The sequence below is a fragment of the Crinia signifera genome, chromosome 3 (assembly GCF_055691185.1).
Source record: "Crinia signifera chromosome 3, ASM5569118v1, whole genome shotgun sequence".
Lineage (NCBI taxonomy): Eukaryota > Metazoa > Chordata > Amphibia > Anura > Myobatrachidae > Crinia > Crinia signifera.
The window spans coordinates 24562655-24579912 of record NC_139219.1 but is presented as its reverse complement, the minus strand read 5'-3'; the positions used below and the strand labels follow the sequence as shown (position 1 = coordinate 24579912).

General features: G+C 47.2%; 2 protein-coding genes across 6 annotated transcripts in view; one reads left to right on the top strand and one right to left on the bottom strand.

The window, feature by feature from the left end:
• Nucleotides 1–16320, bottom strand: part of BABAM2 (BRISC and BRCA1 A complex member 2) — a 159990-nt gene extending 143670 nt beyond the window's left edge. The window contains exons 1-3 of one of the 2 annotated variants that reach the window (XM_083175467.1): nucleotides 16300–16320; nucleotides 5982–6139; nucleotides 659–735 (exon numbers count right to left, since the gene is read on the bottom strand). In XM_083175467.1, the coding sequence (XP_083031593.1) occupies nucleotides 659–735; nucleotides 5982–6109 (205 nt within the window). In that variant the 5' untranslated portion in view covers nucleotides 6110–6139; nucleotides 16300–16320. Of the gene's footprint in view, nucleotides 1–658; nucleotides 736–5981; nucleotides 6140–12225; nucleotides 12377–16299 lie in introns of those variants that run through there. The other variant, XM_083175466.1, reaches the window with a different exon arrangement.
• Nucleotides 12516–17258, top strand: part of RBKS (ribokinase) — a 58998-nt gene continuing 54255 nt past the window's right edge. The window contains exons 1-2 of one of the 4 annotated variants that reach the window (XM_083175472.1): nucleotides 12516–12637; nucleotides 15341–15417. In XM_083175472.1, coding sequence (XP_083031598.1) covers nucleotides 15359–15417 — 59 coding nt within the window. In that variant the 5' untranslated portion in view covers nucleotides 12516–12637; nucleotides 15341–15358. The remainder of the gene's footprint in view (nucleotides 12638–15340; nucleotides 15418–17258) is intronic. The other 3 variants (XM_083175468.1, XM_083175469.1, XM_083175471.1) reach the window with 3 other exon arrangements.

Below are 17258 nucleotides of genomic sequence, written 5' to 3'. Positions count from 1 at the left end.
TGTGTGACACAGGGACAGAGATCTCTGTGCGTGACACAGGGACAGCGATCTCCACGTGCGACACAGGGACAGCGATCTCCACGTGCGACACAGGGACAGCGATCTCCACGTGCGACACAGGGACAGCGATCTCTACGTGCGACACAGGGACAGCTATCTCTACGTGCGACACAGGGACAGAGATCTCCACGTGCGACACAGGGACAGAGATCTCCACGTGCGACACAGGGACAGAGATCTCTATGTGTGACACAGGGACAGAGATCTCTATGCGTGACACAGGGACAGCGATCTCCACGTGCGACACAGGGACAGCGATCTCCACGTGCGACACAGGGACAGCGATCTCCACGTGCGACACAGGGACAGAGATCTCTACGTGCGACACAGGGACAGAGATCTCTATGTGGTATTCTAAAGGTTCACATTGTGCACCAGATCTATTGTAGGGTCTCTATACCTCTTGGGCCCCAAAAGTTCTTATCCTGTAAAATGACAAGTAACTACCAGCTAATTCTAAATCATATTTTTATACTCATTTATTAAAAGCACCCACTTTATTTTTAGACACATTTATGAAATATTAATAAAAAAATAGCCCGGCTCCGGGTTCCTTAATCAGGGTGCGTAATGCTACTGTGCAATAGGCGATACTTACATTTCAGGGTCTCCCCGGCATAGGGGATGTGCAGTTTGAAGCGGTCACAGCTGGGCCCCGGGGTCAGTGAGGTGCAGCTAAAACAGACAATGAGAATCCAATGACAAACAGATCTACACAATACAGTATACAAGATCAGGGAGCCAATGTCACCAACGGGCCGATTCAGACCTGCTCGTAGCGGGCCGAATTGGCCCAGTCCCCGATGGTCAGGGTTTGCGCATGAGCAAATATGAGATTTTCACACTGGCCGGGCCATTCGCACCAGGAGAGGCCATAGGCTGGCGGGCATGGAGCAGAAGCAGGGGTATCCCTGCAGACCCAGGCATATCTGAATCAGACCCCAAGTACATTCCCTCTTGTGCCTAGTCTCTGTGGGGTAAACGTACTGAAGTGTGAGGTTTTTAGACGTGAGAGATGTTGCCCATTGCAACCAATCAGTTTCTAGTTATTTATCTGGTTGCTAGGGGCAACATCTCACACGTTGCATAAACATAAACCTGCATTTCCACTACATAGGGGACACCATCCCTGGCTACTGATGTACCCCTAAGAGACCAGCCACCATCCAATACTTGACTTGCTCCATCGGGTGTCCTCTAGTGGCTGCCGGTGCGCAATGCATTTGAATTCCCACCATAGAGGCAAGGAGCAGCGTTAGTCTATTGTTATATAGGATTACTATGTACCAATCCGGGACCATCACCAAACACACACTGGCCCTTATTAAGATCTGATCGCAGTACAAATTTGTTCTCAAAATGGACAAAACCATGTGCACTGCAGGTGGGGCAGAAGTAACATGTGCAGAGAGAGTTAGATTTGTGTGAGTTATTTTGTTTCTGTGCAGGGTAAATACTGGCTGCTTTATTTTTACAATGAAATTTAGATTTCAGTTTCAACACACCCCACGCAAATCTAACTCTCACTGCACATGTTACATCTGCCCCACCTGCAGTGCACGTGGTTTTGCACATTTTGAGAACAAATTTGTACCTCGATCAGATCTGAATAAGGGCCATAGCACGGTCTGTGCGTGTGGGTCCTATTAATGATGATGCTTTTGAGGAATTCTGACATTTGCAGCCCTATGTCTAACATATACCAAGTTACTTTTTAATATAAGAAAATAAATGTAAAACATCATTGGTCGGTGTCCTCTTCTCATTAGGGGCCTGATTCAGACCTGGTCAAACGGCAGCGAATTCGTAGCCAGGACAATTTCCGATAGACTGCAAATGCATACGTCCAGGGGTACACATGCGCGAAGCGGTCTTGTGATGAAATCCTGCTACTATTTTTTAATTGCTGGCTGTAAGCAAGGTGATTGACAGGAAGGCGGCGTTTATGGGTGGTAACTGGCCGTTTACTGGGAGTGTCAGGGAAAGCTCGGGCCTGTCCGGGAGTTTGGAGGGAGGGCGTGTAACGTTAGCTCCGCCCCTGATCAGCCTGATTCTATCGCAGCAGCTGCCAAGTCCTGGGCTACGGACAGACGGCACACAGTGGGAAAATCATTAGATGGTGAGCAGCGTGTGACTGGATCCAGCAGGCTCGCATGGGGCAGCGTATACCTAATTCAGACCTGCTCGCGAGGCTACGGATACTCGCAGCCTAGTGAGCAGGTTATCACCACCCCCACCCGAATCGCCGTGCTGCCAGCGGATGTCTATGCTTACACATCCGCTCGCACAGAGGATAAAGTCATTTGATGGTTACTGTCCTATGAATGATATTTTCCTCCGTTCGCTTCTGAAACAAGTAAGCCAGGACTCACTTATCAGATGAACGGTCTGCGGCAAATTGAGGGCAGGCGCTGACGTCATGCGACCTCATCCGCCCGCCCGAGGAGACGGGCATGCTTGCGTTCCCTGGGGTCCGCCCACCGTTTCTATGGACGTGTCCACCGTATTTGTCATAGTTACCTCCCATCCTGCATTCTGCAGGAGACTCCCTGACATAGCAGCAATCTCCCTCTCTCCCTCATTAGTCTAGCAATCTCCCTCATGTCACCTAGCCCACATTACACTGTTACACCATAGTTACCTCCCCTCCTGCATGAGACTCCCTGACATAGCAGCAATCTCCCTCATTAGTCTAGCAATCTACCTCATGTCACATAGACCACATTACACTGTTACATCATAGTTACCTCCCCTCCTGCATTCTGCAGGAGACTCCCTGACATATCAGCAATCTCCCTCTCTCCCTCATTAGTCTAGCAATCTCCCTCATGTCACCTAGCCCACATTACAGTTACACCATAGTTACCTCCCCTCCTGCATTCTGCAGGAGACTCCCTGACATAGCAGCAATCTCCCTCTCTCCCTCATTAGTCTAGCAATCTACCTCATGTCACATAGACCACATTACACTGTTACATCATAGTTACCTCCCCTCCTGCATTCTGCAGGAGACTCCCTGACATATCAGCAATCTCCCTCTCTCCCTCATTAGTCTACCAATCTCCCTCATGTCACCTAGCCCACATTACACTGTTACATCATAGTTACCTCCCCTCCTGCAGGAGACTCCCTGACATAGCAGCAATCTCCCTCTCTCCCTCATTAGTCTAGCAATCTCCCCCATGTCACCTAGCCCACATTACACTGTTACATCATAGTTACCTCCCCTCCTGCAGGAGACTCCCTGACATAGCAGCAATCTCCCTCTCTCCCTCATTAGTCTAGCAATCTCCCCCATGTCACCTAGCCCACATTACACTGTTACATCATAGTTACCTCCCCTCCTGCAGGAGACTCCCTGACATAGCAGCAATCTCCCTCTCTCCCTCATTAGTCTAGCAATCTCCCTCATGTCACCTAGCCCACATTACACTGTTACATCATAGTTACCTCCCCTCCTGCAGGAGACTCCCTGACATAGCAGCAATCTCCCTCTCCCTCATTAGTCTAGCAATCTCCCTCATGTCACCTAGCCCACATTACACTGTTACATCATAGTTACCTTCCCTCCTGCATTCTGCAGAAGACTCCCTGACATAGCAGCAATCTCCCTCTCTCCCTCATTAGTCTAGCAATCTCCCTCATGTCACCTAGCCCACATTACACTGTTACATCATAGTTACCTCCCCTGCTGCATTCTGCAGGAGACTCCCTGACATAGCAGCAATCTCCCTCTCTCCCTCATTAGTCTAGCAATCTCCCTCATGTCACCTAGCCCACATTACACTGTTACATCATAGTTACCTCCCCTGCTGCATTCTGCAGGAGACTCCCTGACATAGCAGCAATCTCCCTCTCTCCCTCATTAGTCTAGCAATCTCCCTCATTTCACCTAGCCCACATTACACTGTTACATTTTTTGGGAAAAAGGAATGAGAGACAGATACATTTACATTGAATCATCAGCACCAATTCCCAGCACTTTACCAAGTATAGTAGCTCTTACTGACTGCTTTGGGGCTCATCTACATTTGTATATAAGTCATTGTAAAAGATTCCTGTCAGATGTAGCAGTACACACCCACGCTTCTAGGTGCCACAGTCACAATCTCTTTTCACAATCTCTCCATATATGGAAAGAGACACGCCCTTTGGGTGGAGCATGACACGCCCCCTCAAAATTCTACTACCAACTATAATCTCCCTAAAACTACTTTTCAAAAGTAGGCAAGTCTGGTATTTGTGGGCATGCCAATGCAACACCTCGGCGAATGAAGCGGCACTTGCTGCATGTGCACATTAGCACCTATGCGCAGTCCCCCATCATTGGGGACAGGATGGAATTTGGACCCGAATGAACAGGTCTGAATCGGCCACTCTAGAAGTGTTTCCCATGAAGGACATACAGCCGGTGTTCTGGATTGTACGTACTCTAGAATACTCAATAGACCTCTGAATTGTGTATTGTAGAACTAGAATACAGAAGGCGCCGCTCTCATTCACTGCCAGCGCTCGGCAGAATGTCCCCGCTGGCAGAGAGGGACTCCATCAGACTGCGACGCGCGAGCATCTCACATGCATGCGTGTCCTAGTCGCTCGGCGGCGGACCCTGCCCGGCTCTGCTTCCGGGAGACGGGCAGGGTTAGGGGGGGTTCGGGGAGGCAGTGGGGACCAGGGAAGGTGGCGAACGGCAGCGGGGAGCTCCATCGGAACAGGGTGTGCAAGCGTCTAGTGCACACACCCCCTTCCAACAGATGGCGGGGCCTGGCGATTCTATCGCCAGCCACTACAAGCATGAGGCCGACTCCATCTGTAGGATGGTACACAGATGCCAATGTTATCATGGCTGCATCCAATCATGGCTATAGTGTCGGATGTGGCCCTCGGTACCGGAGAGGTGAGTGCATTTACAGATGTGTCCTCATAACCCAGCCTCCATCGGCCACACAGCGGGATCTGCTTGGCCTGAGTGAGCTACTCCCGTGTCACCCTGCTGGCATCGATATGTATCATAGCACTTCATAGAGAATGAGGGGTATATTTTCGAAAGTGCAGGTTTTTAGAATTGGAGATGTCGCCCATAGCAACAAATCCAATTCTACGTATTATTCATCCAGAAACCTTCTAGAAGATAAATACTGGAATTGGATTGGTTGCTATGGGCGACATCTCCAATTCCAAAAAACCCGCACATGAGTAAAAAAAAAAACAAGTCAAACGTCAAATTACTGAGCACCATCTCCTGGTGCATCTGGTCGCAGGGCCGAATTAAGCATTTGGGGGTCCCGGGGACAGGGGGCCCCCTCCCACTTGTCAGTACTGGCCGCAAAATTCACGGGAGAATATTACACTGTCAATATGTGGGGTACTGACCCCCTGCCCACCCCCCACCCCTTAATCCTGTCTGGTCGCATTGTAGACCCGATTCAGACCTACTCATCCGAGCCCAGAGAGCCACTGCCCCACCAAACGGACGACCTCCCACACTATACCACCCCTGTGCACACGTATGTAGCCGTGCACACGTATGTAGCCATGCACACAGAGGGAACATCATTTACCATCAAATGATTTCCCCCTGCTCGCAGCGCTGCAAAGGCCGAGGAGAGCAGGAGGCTGATGATGATATCATCGGCCCTCCCAACAACCGGAGAACGCCTGTGATTTCTGCCCAGCAAACGCCAGCGGCACCCACACAAACGCCCGCTGGGTGTCAATCACCCTGCCAGCTGCGAGCGAAGGCTAGCATGCGCACAGGGTAATGTGCACATGCCTGGTCGTTGGATTATCGCAGCGTGTACGAATGGCTCTGAATGGGCCCCTGTGACTGACTATAGCAGAGTCTCACAGAACGACTGCAGCATTGATTTATGAGGACAATGCAGGAACAGTGTGCAAAGCTTGGCCACGTGGCTGCTTACCCGGATTTCAGGTCAGTTATCCTGAGGCAGCTGGTAGAATCCAGCCCAACTTTCCCATTTCTGACCACGCTGGAAATGAACGGAGAGAGTGGCGGAGCTATTCGGTTTAAGGTGACTTCCGGGGACATTCTGTGGCAGATGGTGAGTGATCTCCAAGCCTGCGTAAAGAGACAATATAACACATCACACCAGTAATTCAGTAAGCCTTTGGCAGGTATTTAATGTGGCCGGCGAGGGGGTTAAACAGCGAGGATTGCAGAAAACCAGCGATCCTCGCTGTTTAACCCCCGCGCCGGCCGCTCGCTCTATTCAACGTCCTGGAAATCCTCGCCGTCACAGGACCCACGGCTAATGCAGAAAACTCGCTGTTTTTAGCCGCGAGTCTCGCTGCTTCTAGAGCCGCATACGCCAATTCCCCGAGCGAGGGGGAATTGGCGTATGAGGGGGGGTGCGTTGAATACTGACAGGGTGAGTGGGGACAGCGAGCAGGAAGTCCTGCTCGCTGTCGCCGCTTGCCCACAGCTTTGAATACCTGCCTTTGTCTTTCCCCCATCAATTATCAATGATTTCCCAAGTCTGTGCACCATCCTTGTGTATGCCCTCTGTCTCCCTAAACATTTGAGCGTTCCCATGGGTGCGACTATCCTCCACCGCCCCACGCCCCCCCCCGGCCACAGTCTTGGGTGTGTGCACCCTGCGAACAGACTGTTTGCAGTGGCCGCACGCACCCCGCGTATGCACTGAAATGCGGCTGCGTATACGCCAAACATCGGTCCCCTGTGCGAAAGAACGCCGCCTGCGAAAAGACCAGAATAGGGTCCTAAGAGGAAAGTCCAGGAATAGAGCATTGTGTCCCTCCTTGATTGGGTCATGTTGGGAGGGTTTCACCAGACAGATTGTACAGATAAATCTGTAGGTGTGTACTCAGCTTTAGAGCACTGATAATCACAGCAATCAGATTGTCATGGAGTATAAATGATGTTCTCAGCACGTCTGAATAAAAATGGTCGCCCATCTCAAATGCTTGCGCAGTGGTTCTCAAATGCGGTCCTCAAGGCACCCTAACAGTCCCGGATTTAAGGCTATGCATGCTTAGGAACAGGTGACTTAATTAATACCATCTGTGCAGAAACAGTGATCCCTAAAACCTGGACTGATAGGATGGGTACCTTGAGGACTGCAAATGGGAACCACTGGCCCTAGCTACTGTATAACTATAGATACATCCTCCATATAAACTAGCTATTACGAAATATATACTGTAATAACAACATATATAACATACACCCTATATAAAACCATAGATAGACAAGTCCAGCATATACACTAGCTATAACTATAGACACGTCCAGCATATACCCTAGCTATAACTATAGACACGTCCAGCATATACACTAGCTATAACTACATGTACGTCCAGCATATACCCTAGCTATAACTACAGGTACGTCCAGCATATACCCTAGCTATAACTACAGGTACGTCCAGCATATACCCTAGCTATAACTACAGGTACGTCCAGCATATACACTAGCTATAACTACAGGTTCGTCCAGCATATACACTAGCTATAACTACAGGTACGTCCAGCATATACACTAGCTATAACTACATGTACGTCCAGCAAATACACTAGCTATAACTACAGGTACGTCCAGCATACACACTAGCTATAACTACAGGTACGTCCAGCATATACACTAGCTATAACTACAGGTACGTCCAGCATATACACTAGCTATAACTACAGGTACGTCCAGCATATACACTAGCTATAACTACAGGTACGTCCAGCATATACACTAGCTATAACTACAGGTACGTCCAGCATATACACTAGCTAAATCTACAGGTACGTCCAGCATATACACTAGCTATAACTACATGTACGTCCAGCATATACACTAGCTATAACTACAGGTACGTCCAGCATATACACTAGCTAAAACTACAGGTACGTCCAGCATATACACTAGCTATAACTACATGTACGTCCAGCATATATACTAGCTATAACTATAGGTACGTCCAGCATATACACTAGCTATAACTACAGACACGTCCAGCATATACTCTAGCTATAACTACAGGTACGTCCAGCATATACCCTAGCTATAACTACAGGTACGTCCAGCATATACACTAGCTATAACTACATGTACGTCCAGCATATACACTAGCTATAACTACAGGTACGTCCAGCATATACACTAGCTATAACTACATGTACGTCCAGCATATACACTAGCTAAATCTACAGGTACGTCCAGCATATACACTAGCTATAACTACATGTACGTCCAGCATATATACTAGCTATAACTATAGGTACGTCCAGCATATACACTAGCTATAACTACAGACACGTCCAGCATATACACTAGCTATAACTACAGGTACGTCCAGCATATACACTAGCTATAACTACAGGTACGTCCAGCATATACACTAGCTATAACTACATGTACGTCCAGCATATACACTAGCTATAACTACATGTACGTCCAGCATATACACTAGCTATAACTACATGTACATCCAGCATATACACTAGCTATAACTACATGTACGTCCAGCATATACACTAGCTATAACTACAGGTACATCCAGCATATACACTAGCTATAACTACATGTACGTCCAGCATATACACTAGCTATAACTACAGGTACATCCAGCATATACACTAGCTATAACTACAGGTACGTCCAGCATATACACTAGCTAGAACTACAGGTACGTCCAGCATATACACTAGCTATAACTACAGGTACGTCCAGCATATACACTAGCTAGAACTACAGGTACGTCCAGCATATACACTAGCTAGAACTACAGGTACGTCCAGCATATACACTAGCTATACCTACATGTACGTCCAGCAAATACACTAGCTATACCTACATGTACGTCCAGCAAACACACTAGCTATAACTACATGTACGTCCAGCATATACCAGACTTGCCTACTTTTGAAAACTAATTTCAGAGAGATTATAGTTGGCAGGAGAATTTTGCACAGCGCTCCATTGAGGGGGCATGTCAGGCTCCACCCAAAGGGCATGTCTAGTTCCATATAAGGAGAGTTTGTGAAAAGAGATTGTGAACGTGGCACCTAGAAGCGTGGGTGTGTACTGCTACATCTGAGAGGAATCTTTTAAATTGACTTATATCCAAATGTAGATGATCCCCAAAGCAGTTAGTAAGAGCTACTGGGAAATTGCGCTGATGACTCAATGTAAATATCTGTCTCTAATTCCGTTTTTACCCCAAAAATGTAACAGTGTAATGTGGGCTAGGTGAAATGAGGGAGATTGCTAGACTAATGAGGGAGAGGGAGATTGCTGCTATGTCGGGGAATCTCCTGCAGAATGCAGGAGGGGAGGTAACTATGATGTAAGTGTAATGTGGGCTAGGTGAAATGTGGGAGATTGGTAGACTAATGAGGGAGATTGCTGCTATTTCAGGGAGTCTCCTGCATAATGCAGGAGGGTAGGCAACTATGGCATATACACTAGCTATAACTACAGGTACGTCCAGCATATACACTAGCTATAACTACAGGTACGTCCAGCATATACACTAGCTATAACTACAGGTACGTCCAGCATATACACTAGCTATAACTACAGGTACGTCCAGCATATACACTAGCTATAACTACAGGTACGTCCAGCATATACACTAGCTATAACTACAGGTACGTCCAGCATATACACTAGCTATAACTACAGGTACGTCCAGCATATACACTAGCTATAACTACAGGTACGTCCAGCATATACACTAGCTATAACTACAGGTACGTCCAGCATATACCCTAGCTATAACTACAGGTACGTCCAGCATATACACTAGCTATAACTACAGGTTCGTCCAGCATATACACTAGCTATAACTACAGGTACGTCCAGCATATACACTAGCTATAACTACATGTACGTCCAGCAAATACACTAGCTATAACTACAGGTACGTCCAGCATATACACTAGCTATAACTACAGGTACGTCCAGCATATACACTAGCTATAACTACAGGTACGTCCAGCATATACACTAGCTATAACTACAGGTACGTCCAGCATATACACTAGCTATAACTACAGGTACGTCCAGCATATACACTAGCTATAACTACAGGTACGTCCAGCATATACACTAGCTAAATCTACAGGTACGTCCAGCATATACACTAGCTATAACTACATGTACGTCCAGCATATACACTAGCTATAACTACAGGTACGTCCAGCATATACACTAGCTAAAACTACAGGTACGTCCAGCATATACACTAGCTATAACTACATGTACGTCCAGCATATATACTAGCTATAACTATAGGTACGTCCAGCATATACACTAGCTATAACTACAGACACGTCCAGCATATACTCTAGCTATAACTACAGGTACGTCCAGCATATACCCTAGCTATAACTACAGGTACGTCCAGCATATACACTAGCTATAACTACATGTACGTCCAGCATATACACTAGCTATAACTACATGTACGTCCAGCATATACACTAGCTATAACTACATGTACATCCAGCATATACACTAGCTATAACTACATGTACGTCCAGCATATACACTAGCTATAACTACAGGTACATCCAGCATATACACTAGCTATAACTACATGTACGTCCAGCATATACACTAGCTATAACTACAGGTACGTCCAGCATATACACTAGCTAGAACTACAGGTACGTCCAGCATATACACTAGCTATAACTACAGGTACGTCCAGCATATACACTAGCTAGAACTACAGGTACGTCCAGCATATACACTAGCTAGAACTACAGGTACGTCCAGCATATACACTAGCTATACCTACATGTACGTCCAGCAAATACACTAGCTATACCTACATGTACGTCCAGCAAACACACTAGCTATAACTACATGTACGTCCAGCATATACCAGACTTGCCTACTTTTGAAAACTAATTTCAGAGAGATTATAGTTGGCAGGAGAATTTTGCACAGCGCTCCATTGAGGGGGCATGTCAGGCTCCACCCAAAGGGCATGTCTAGTTCCATATAAGGAGAGTTTGTGAAAAGAGATTGTGAACGTGGCACCTAGAAGCGTGGGTGTGTACTGCTACATCTGAGAGGAATCTTTTAAATTGACTTATATCCAAATGTAGATGAACCCCAAAGTAGTTAGTAAGAGCTACTGGGAAATTGCGCTGATGACTCAATGTAAATATCTGTCTCTAATTCCGTTTTTACCCCAAAAATGTAACAGTGTAATGTGGGCTAGGTGAAATGAGGGAGATTGCTAGACTAATGAGGGAGAGGGAGATTGCTGCTATGTCGGGGAATCTCCTGCAGAATGCAGGAGGGGAGGTAACTATGATGTAAGTGTAATGTGGGCTAGGTGAAATGTGGGAGATTGGTAGACTAATGAGGGAGATTGCTGCTATTTCAGGGAGTCTCCTGCATAATGCAGGAGGGTAGGCAACTATGGCATATACACTAGCTATAACTACAGGTACGTCCAGCATATACACTAGCTATAACTACAGGTACGTCCAGCATATACACTAGCTATAACTACAGGTACGTCCAGCATATACACTAGCTATAACTACAGGTACGTCCAGCATATACACTAGCTATAACTACAGGTACGTCCAGCATATACACTAGCTATAACTACAGGTACGTCCAGCATATACACTAGCTATAACTACAGGTACGTCCAGCATATACACTAGCTATAACTACAGGTACGTCCAGCATATACACTAGCTATAACTACAGGTACGTCCAGCATATACACTAGCTATAACTACAGGTACGTCCAGCATATACACTAGCTATAACTACAGGTACGTCCAGCATATACACTAGCTATAACTACAGGTACGTCCAGCATATACACTAGCTATAACTACATGTACGTCCAGCATATACACTAGCTATAACTACATGTACGTCCAGCATATACACTAGCTATAACTACAGGTACGTCCAGCATATACACTAGCTATAACTACAGACACGTCCAGCATATACACTTGTATAAATGTGCACGACTGAGGAGCAGATGTAAGAAGCAATGATAACACTGGAGAATATATATGTATGTAAACACCATGTGGCATTATCCCTCCTTTACACTGTCCATATAATGTAATAACAATGCTGCTGCTGCATGCAGTACAACTGACACAGTAACCCTGCACAATACACACCAATAGGTAACACCAGTAACTTACCTTCCAGCCCCGGGCAGCAGCAGCAGCCTCAGAAAGAAACACCGGGGCCTTTCCTGCCAGGACCCCGCTCCGCGCTGCCCCTCACACTGCCTGTGTCACATTCAAGCCTGCAATCCACTCGCCATTTATTTTGCGAGAGAATGGTGGAAAAATTGCTCATACACACATGTACAGACGTTTTATCTGTGACGCAGACGTTTCCCGGCTCGGTGTGACACTGATAGATATAACAGGCACCACAATGGGCAGCATGAAGCTATCTGTACCCATGGTAACAGCACTAAACCTGTAGCGTTACTTCCGCGTTAGAGGCCGTCTGTCAAGTCATGTGATCAGCGCCTGTGACATAATTGGCTAATGCCTCTTCCTGGGATTTCCTCTGAAGCAGCTGTCTAGGATTTAGAGACAGTGAGTGAGTACTAGACTACTAGTAGTTATAAATGTGATTGTTAGGGGTCGACAGTGAGTGTTATTAGTGTGAGTGTCAGGGGGACAGTAAGTGCTAGTAGTGTGAGTGTCAGTGTCAAGAGGGGACAGTGAGCAGTAGTTGTTTGAGTGTCAGGAGGCGACAGTGAGTTTTGGTAGTGTGAGTGTTTGAAGTGTATGCATGCGTGAGCCGTCCTTGTGATCACAGCCAGTGATGGCTGGCCATTTGCAAGTTGACAGACATGCGCTGAGTTTTTGGGGGTGGAATGACGGTGAGTGCCATGGAAAAAACGCATACGTTTCCTGGCCGTTGGGATGTAGGGTCACCAACATCAGCAGCGGCCTCCTTCTCCCCATGGCGATCACAGCACTGACTAAGGCGGGTATTCAATCTCCCAACGGGGGAGATGGCTGCGGGGATCTATTCAATGCTGTCTTCCCCGACAGCATTGAACAGGGGATCTCGGCAGCATCTTCGCAAGCAGTCGGGCTTGTTCTGCCGAGAACAGCTGGGAAGTGACGAGCTCCCCGCTGCAGCCCGCCTGTTCCCAGCCGCAGCTCACGGCCACACCCCCTTCTCATCCAGCTGCAGATGGGACATTGAATCCCGCCTGCAAATTCTCGGTCGTGCAGACCAAGAACGGGACAGGGTCACGGCTGTCAGGCCATCTCGACAGCCATGACCCAATATTGGGTACCCCCTTAAGTATATACTGTACTTACTCACTCAGCCTTACTTGGCGGCTGGGAAGAAGGGGAGATCCATTCGATGTTGAGTATGTGTATGTATGGGTGGGGTGTGTTCAAACTGAAATCTAAATTGCAGTTTAAGAATAAAGCAGCCAATATTTAACCTGCACAGAAACACAATAACTCATCCAAATCTAATGGGCCATACACAAGGTGCGATTACAGCATAATTTCTAAGTGATATGTCTAGATCGGTTAGAAATGAAAAACGGATTGCTCCCTGTGTATGGCCCCTGGTGATGCCGCATGTCGCTATTGCCTGACTAGATTTATACTGCATGCAGTATAGTGCAACAGTATGAGGTTACAGTGAGTGTGAGTGTCAGGAGAGGATATTGAGTGCTAGTAGTGTGTGTCAGGAGGGGACAGTGAGTGCTAGTAGTGTGAGTGTCAGGAGGGGACAGTGAGTGCTAGTAGTGTGAGTGTCAGGAGGGGACAGTGAGCAGTAGTAGTGCTCTAGTCCCGGGTTGTTCCCAGACCCAACCTGGGAATTTAGGCTGGTGTGAAAGGGGCATGAGTGTCAGGAGGGGACTGTGAGCAGTAGTATTGTGAGTGTCAGGAGGGTACAGTGGGGTTTATTCACTAAGATGGGCGTTCTTTAGAAAATAGGATGTTGCCATGGGCAACCAATCAGATTTTATCTATTATCTTCTAGAAGGTGCTAAATAAATAAGTAGATTCTGATTGGTAGGTTGAAATTCAATAGGTTGACATGCATTTGGTGGGCGCATTCAAAAGGCCGACAAATTTAAAAAATATATATATTTTTTTTAATGCTTTATCATCCACGTGGAATTCCGATCAGGAAAGGTAAAGTGAGCCAAGCACAGCAGTAGGCCGAAGCATATTTTGCGAGGGTACATGCTGCACTCATTGGGGTTCCACGTGCTCTGTTGTCAGCATTGACACAAAAAAAATTTGAAAAACTTATGTTGAGATTTTCCACGTTGACCTTTTGCCAATCGGCCAACGTGTAAAATCTGTCAATGCCAACCTTTTAGGTGTGGACCTATTCACTGCCTTCCTGGACATTGGTCCTGATTCAGTTTGGATCTGTCCCCAGCAAATTCCCTGCAGGGACCGGAGTTTCGTGTCTGCGCATGCGTATTGCCAAATATACGCATGTGCCGACCCGATGGGCGTACACCTTGGATGAATATCACAGTAGCCGAGGCGCTTGCACACAGCGGGATGGGCAGGGGGCTATCGCACGGGGCATTTCCTGGGCGTGCCCACACAAACATTGGGTGCGTCAAGAAAAACTCTGGGTGTCCTCATGCAAATGCAAACATGCAAAGCCTGCACGGGGCGGGCGGCTTACGTCACATGACATTAGCGCTTGCCGTTTTCGGCCACCTCCTTCCCAGATAAGTTCAGGCTGACTTTCATCTGCGGACGACAAATCATTCGATGGTCGGTGACCATGAAATCATTTTTCAGCAGTACGCCCGCATGTGAATGGATGCTTAAGCTTACACATCCATTCGCATGCCGGCGCGGACATTCACCCGGCGCCGGGGGGCAGGCAGAGTTTACAGTGAAAATATGCTGCTTAGCGAGCCAACCTGAATCAGGACCATTGTCATTGAGCTTATCAACACCTGCGCAGCCCACAAGTTGCTCTCGATATCAGTGGATGCTGATAGAATGTGGTTGTTGCTTATTGGACTCTTATACAGATCATACTGTAACAGATGTTGCCGTGACCACAGCCAATCGTACCGGAGCTTTATACGTAGCTCTGCCACAGATAGAGAGAGACTGGTTCCCTTCTGTGTTTATACTGAGTTTGTAACCTGGCCAGTGCTGAATCTAGTATCTGGCCGTGACTCCAGTAAGGGCCGTGCTGGCGCTTGGTGAAAGGTCTGGCTGGTAACCTTTGTACAGGCTGTTTTTGTACTAACTGATTATTTGTGTGTGTCTCTACCTCTTAACTCAGCAGCTCACATCCGACGCAATGGATCAGGACGTTCCGCAGGTGATCGTGGTCGGTTCCTGCATGACTGATCTTGTGAGGTAAACATCACGCCTTAATATTATATCTTCATTTCATTGGCATATATATACAGAGTGGGGTGTGGGAACTTCCTTTTTTGAAAGGTGCGTGGTGCAGTTAGTAGAGGTCACAGAGTGGTGGTGATTGGCTCAGTGGAAGGGGCTGGATGAGCGGTTTGTGTCCCCACCTGTTTCAGTCACAATAATGCACAATAATAGTTCAAGGGAGCAGCGCGCTTTTGCTGTAGAGGTGCATTTTTATAATGGCCGCTCAGTCATCGCGGTGCAATGTGCTTTTCGTCTTCACTCTGAAATTCCCTCACGAGGCCGCGTTACTTCGGGGACCGTCACAACACCTGAAAATGTTAAACGAGTTTGTTTATCTGCGCTGCAGTCTCCTCAGCGCTCTGCTTGTAAACATGCAGTTGCCCTTGCCATGTCGGGACTTTCTCTTCGTCAAATTGTTAACTAGGAACTCCATTTTCACCCATACAAAATGGTTGTGGATAATCCGACAAACATCAGGTGTTGTGACGGTCCCCAGAGGTCCTTTCTTTCTTCTGGGCACATTTCCTGTTTCCCTGAAGGCATCCACCCCTAATAAAATTGATATCCAATCAGGAACACGGCCTCGGCATGGAATTCCGAATTTAAGACAAAAGGCACATTGCACCACGATGACCGTGCGGTCATTAGAAAAATTACGCCTCTACAGCAAAAGCGCGCTGCTCCTTTAACCAAATCATTTTTGCGACTGAAATGGTTGGGGGCACAATCCTCCCATCCAGCTCCTTCCACTGAGCCCACCCCCACCACTCTGTGACCTCCACTAACTTCACCATGCCCCTTTCAAAAAAGGAAGTTCCCACACCCCACCTTGTATAATGGGTGCAGGATACTTACCTTTGTTGAGTCACTGCAGCAGCAGAAATCATTGGGAAGTTGGAGCAGAGCCAGTTTTCCCTGCACAAGGGCAGTAGGGAAGTCTCAGGTAATGAGTTCAGGTGCCATGTTCCTGGAGACCATGCACAGTACAATCTGCTACACTTCCAGAGTCTACTGTGCCGCAGAGAGGAGGGGACTGTGAACAGAGTCTGCACTTAGCTCCCCTCCTCTCTTAAACCAGCCCCTGCTTTAAATATTAAGTCTCATAGAGCTTACAGGCTAAATTGCCTATAACACTCAGACATTGGGGTCCTGTTTGGTCAGTAGCCTATTAAGCTACTAGTATATGTTTTTATTCGGGGAGAACATACAAATTACACACAGAAAGAGCCCTGGTCAGTAACCAAACTCCTAACCCAGCATTGTGAGGTGGCATTGCTAATCACGCTGCTCATGCACTGAAAATGCTATGTTGACATGCCAACTGCCGGCATTCTGGTAATGAGGTCGTGAATGTTGACATTTCACAAGTCGATACAATTTCCATATTGACATACACATATCTTTGTCACAGCTATGATCAGCGTAGTGTTCCCGTGGCCAGCGTAGTTAGCATAGTCAGTCAGAGCCAGCGTTGTTTGCGTAGTCAGTGTAAGTAAGTAGCGCAGTGTTTCCGCGAGCGTCCCTGTCAGAATCAGCGTAGTCAGACAGTCAGTGTCCCTGTCATAGCTGAAGGTGAAGTGACAGTGTAATGGCTGCAGAACCTGTGACAATGTTCAGCTTGCCAAAGACCGAGGAGGAGGCAGTGTTATTTGTTAATGTGATCTTTTCTCCTTTATTATTAACTAAAATCCAGTTACAAGTTAACACATATCGTCATTACTGTCTCAGATGTATGATATGACAGGTGTGAATGTGTTCCTGAAACACCCCCATTATCCACGCCAGTCCAAAGCATGGCGAGCGTCCTCCCGAAG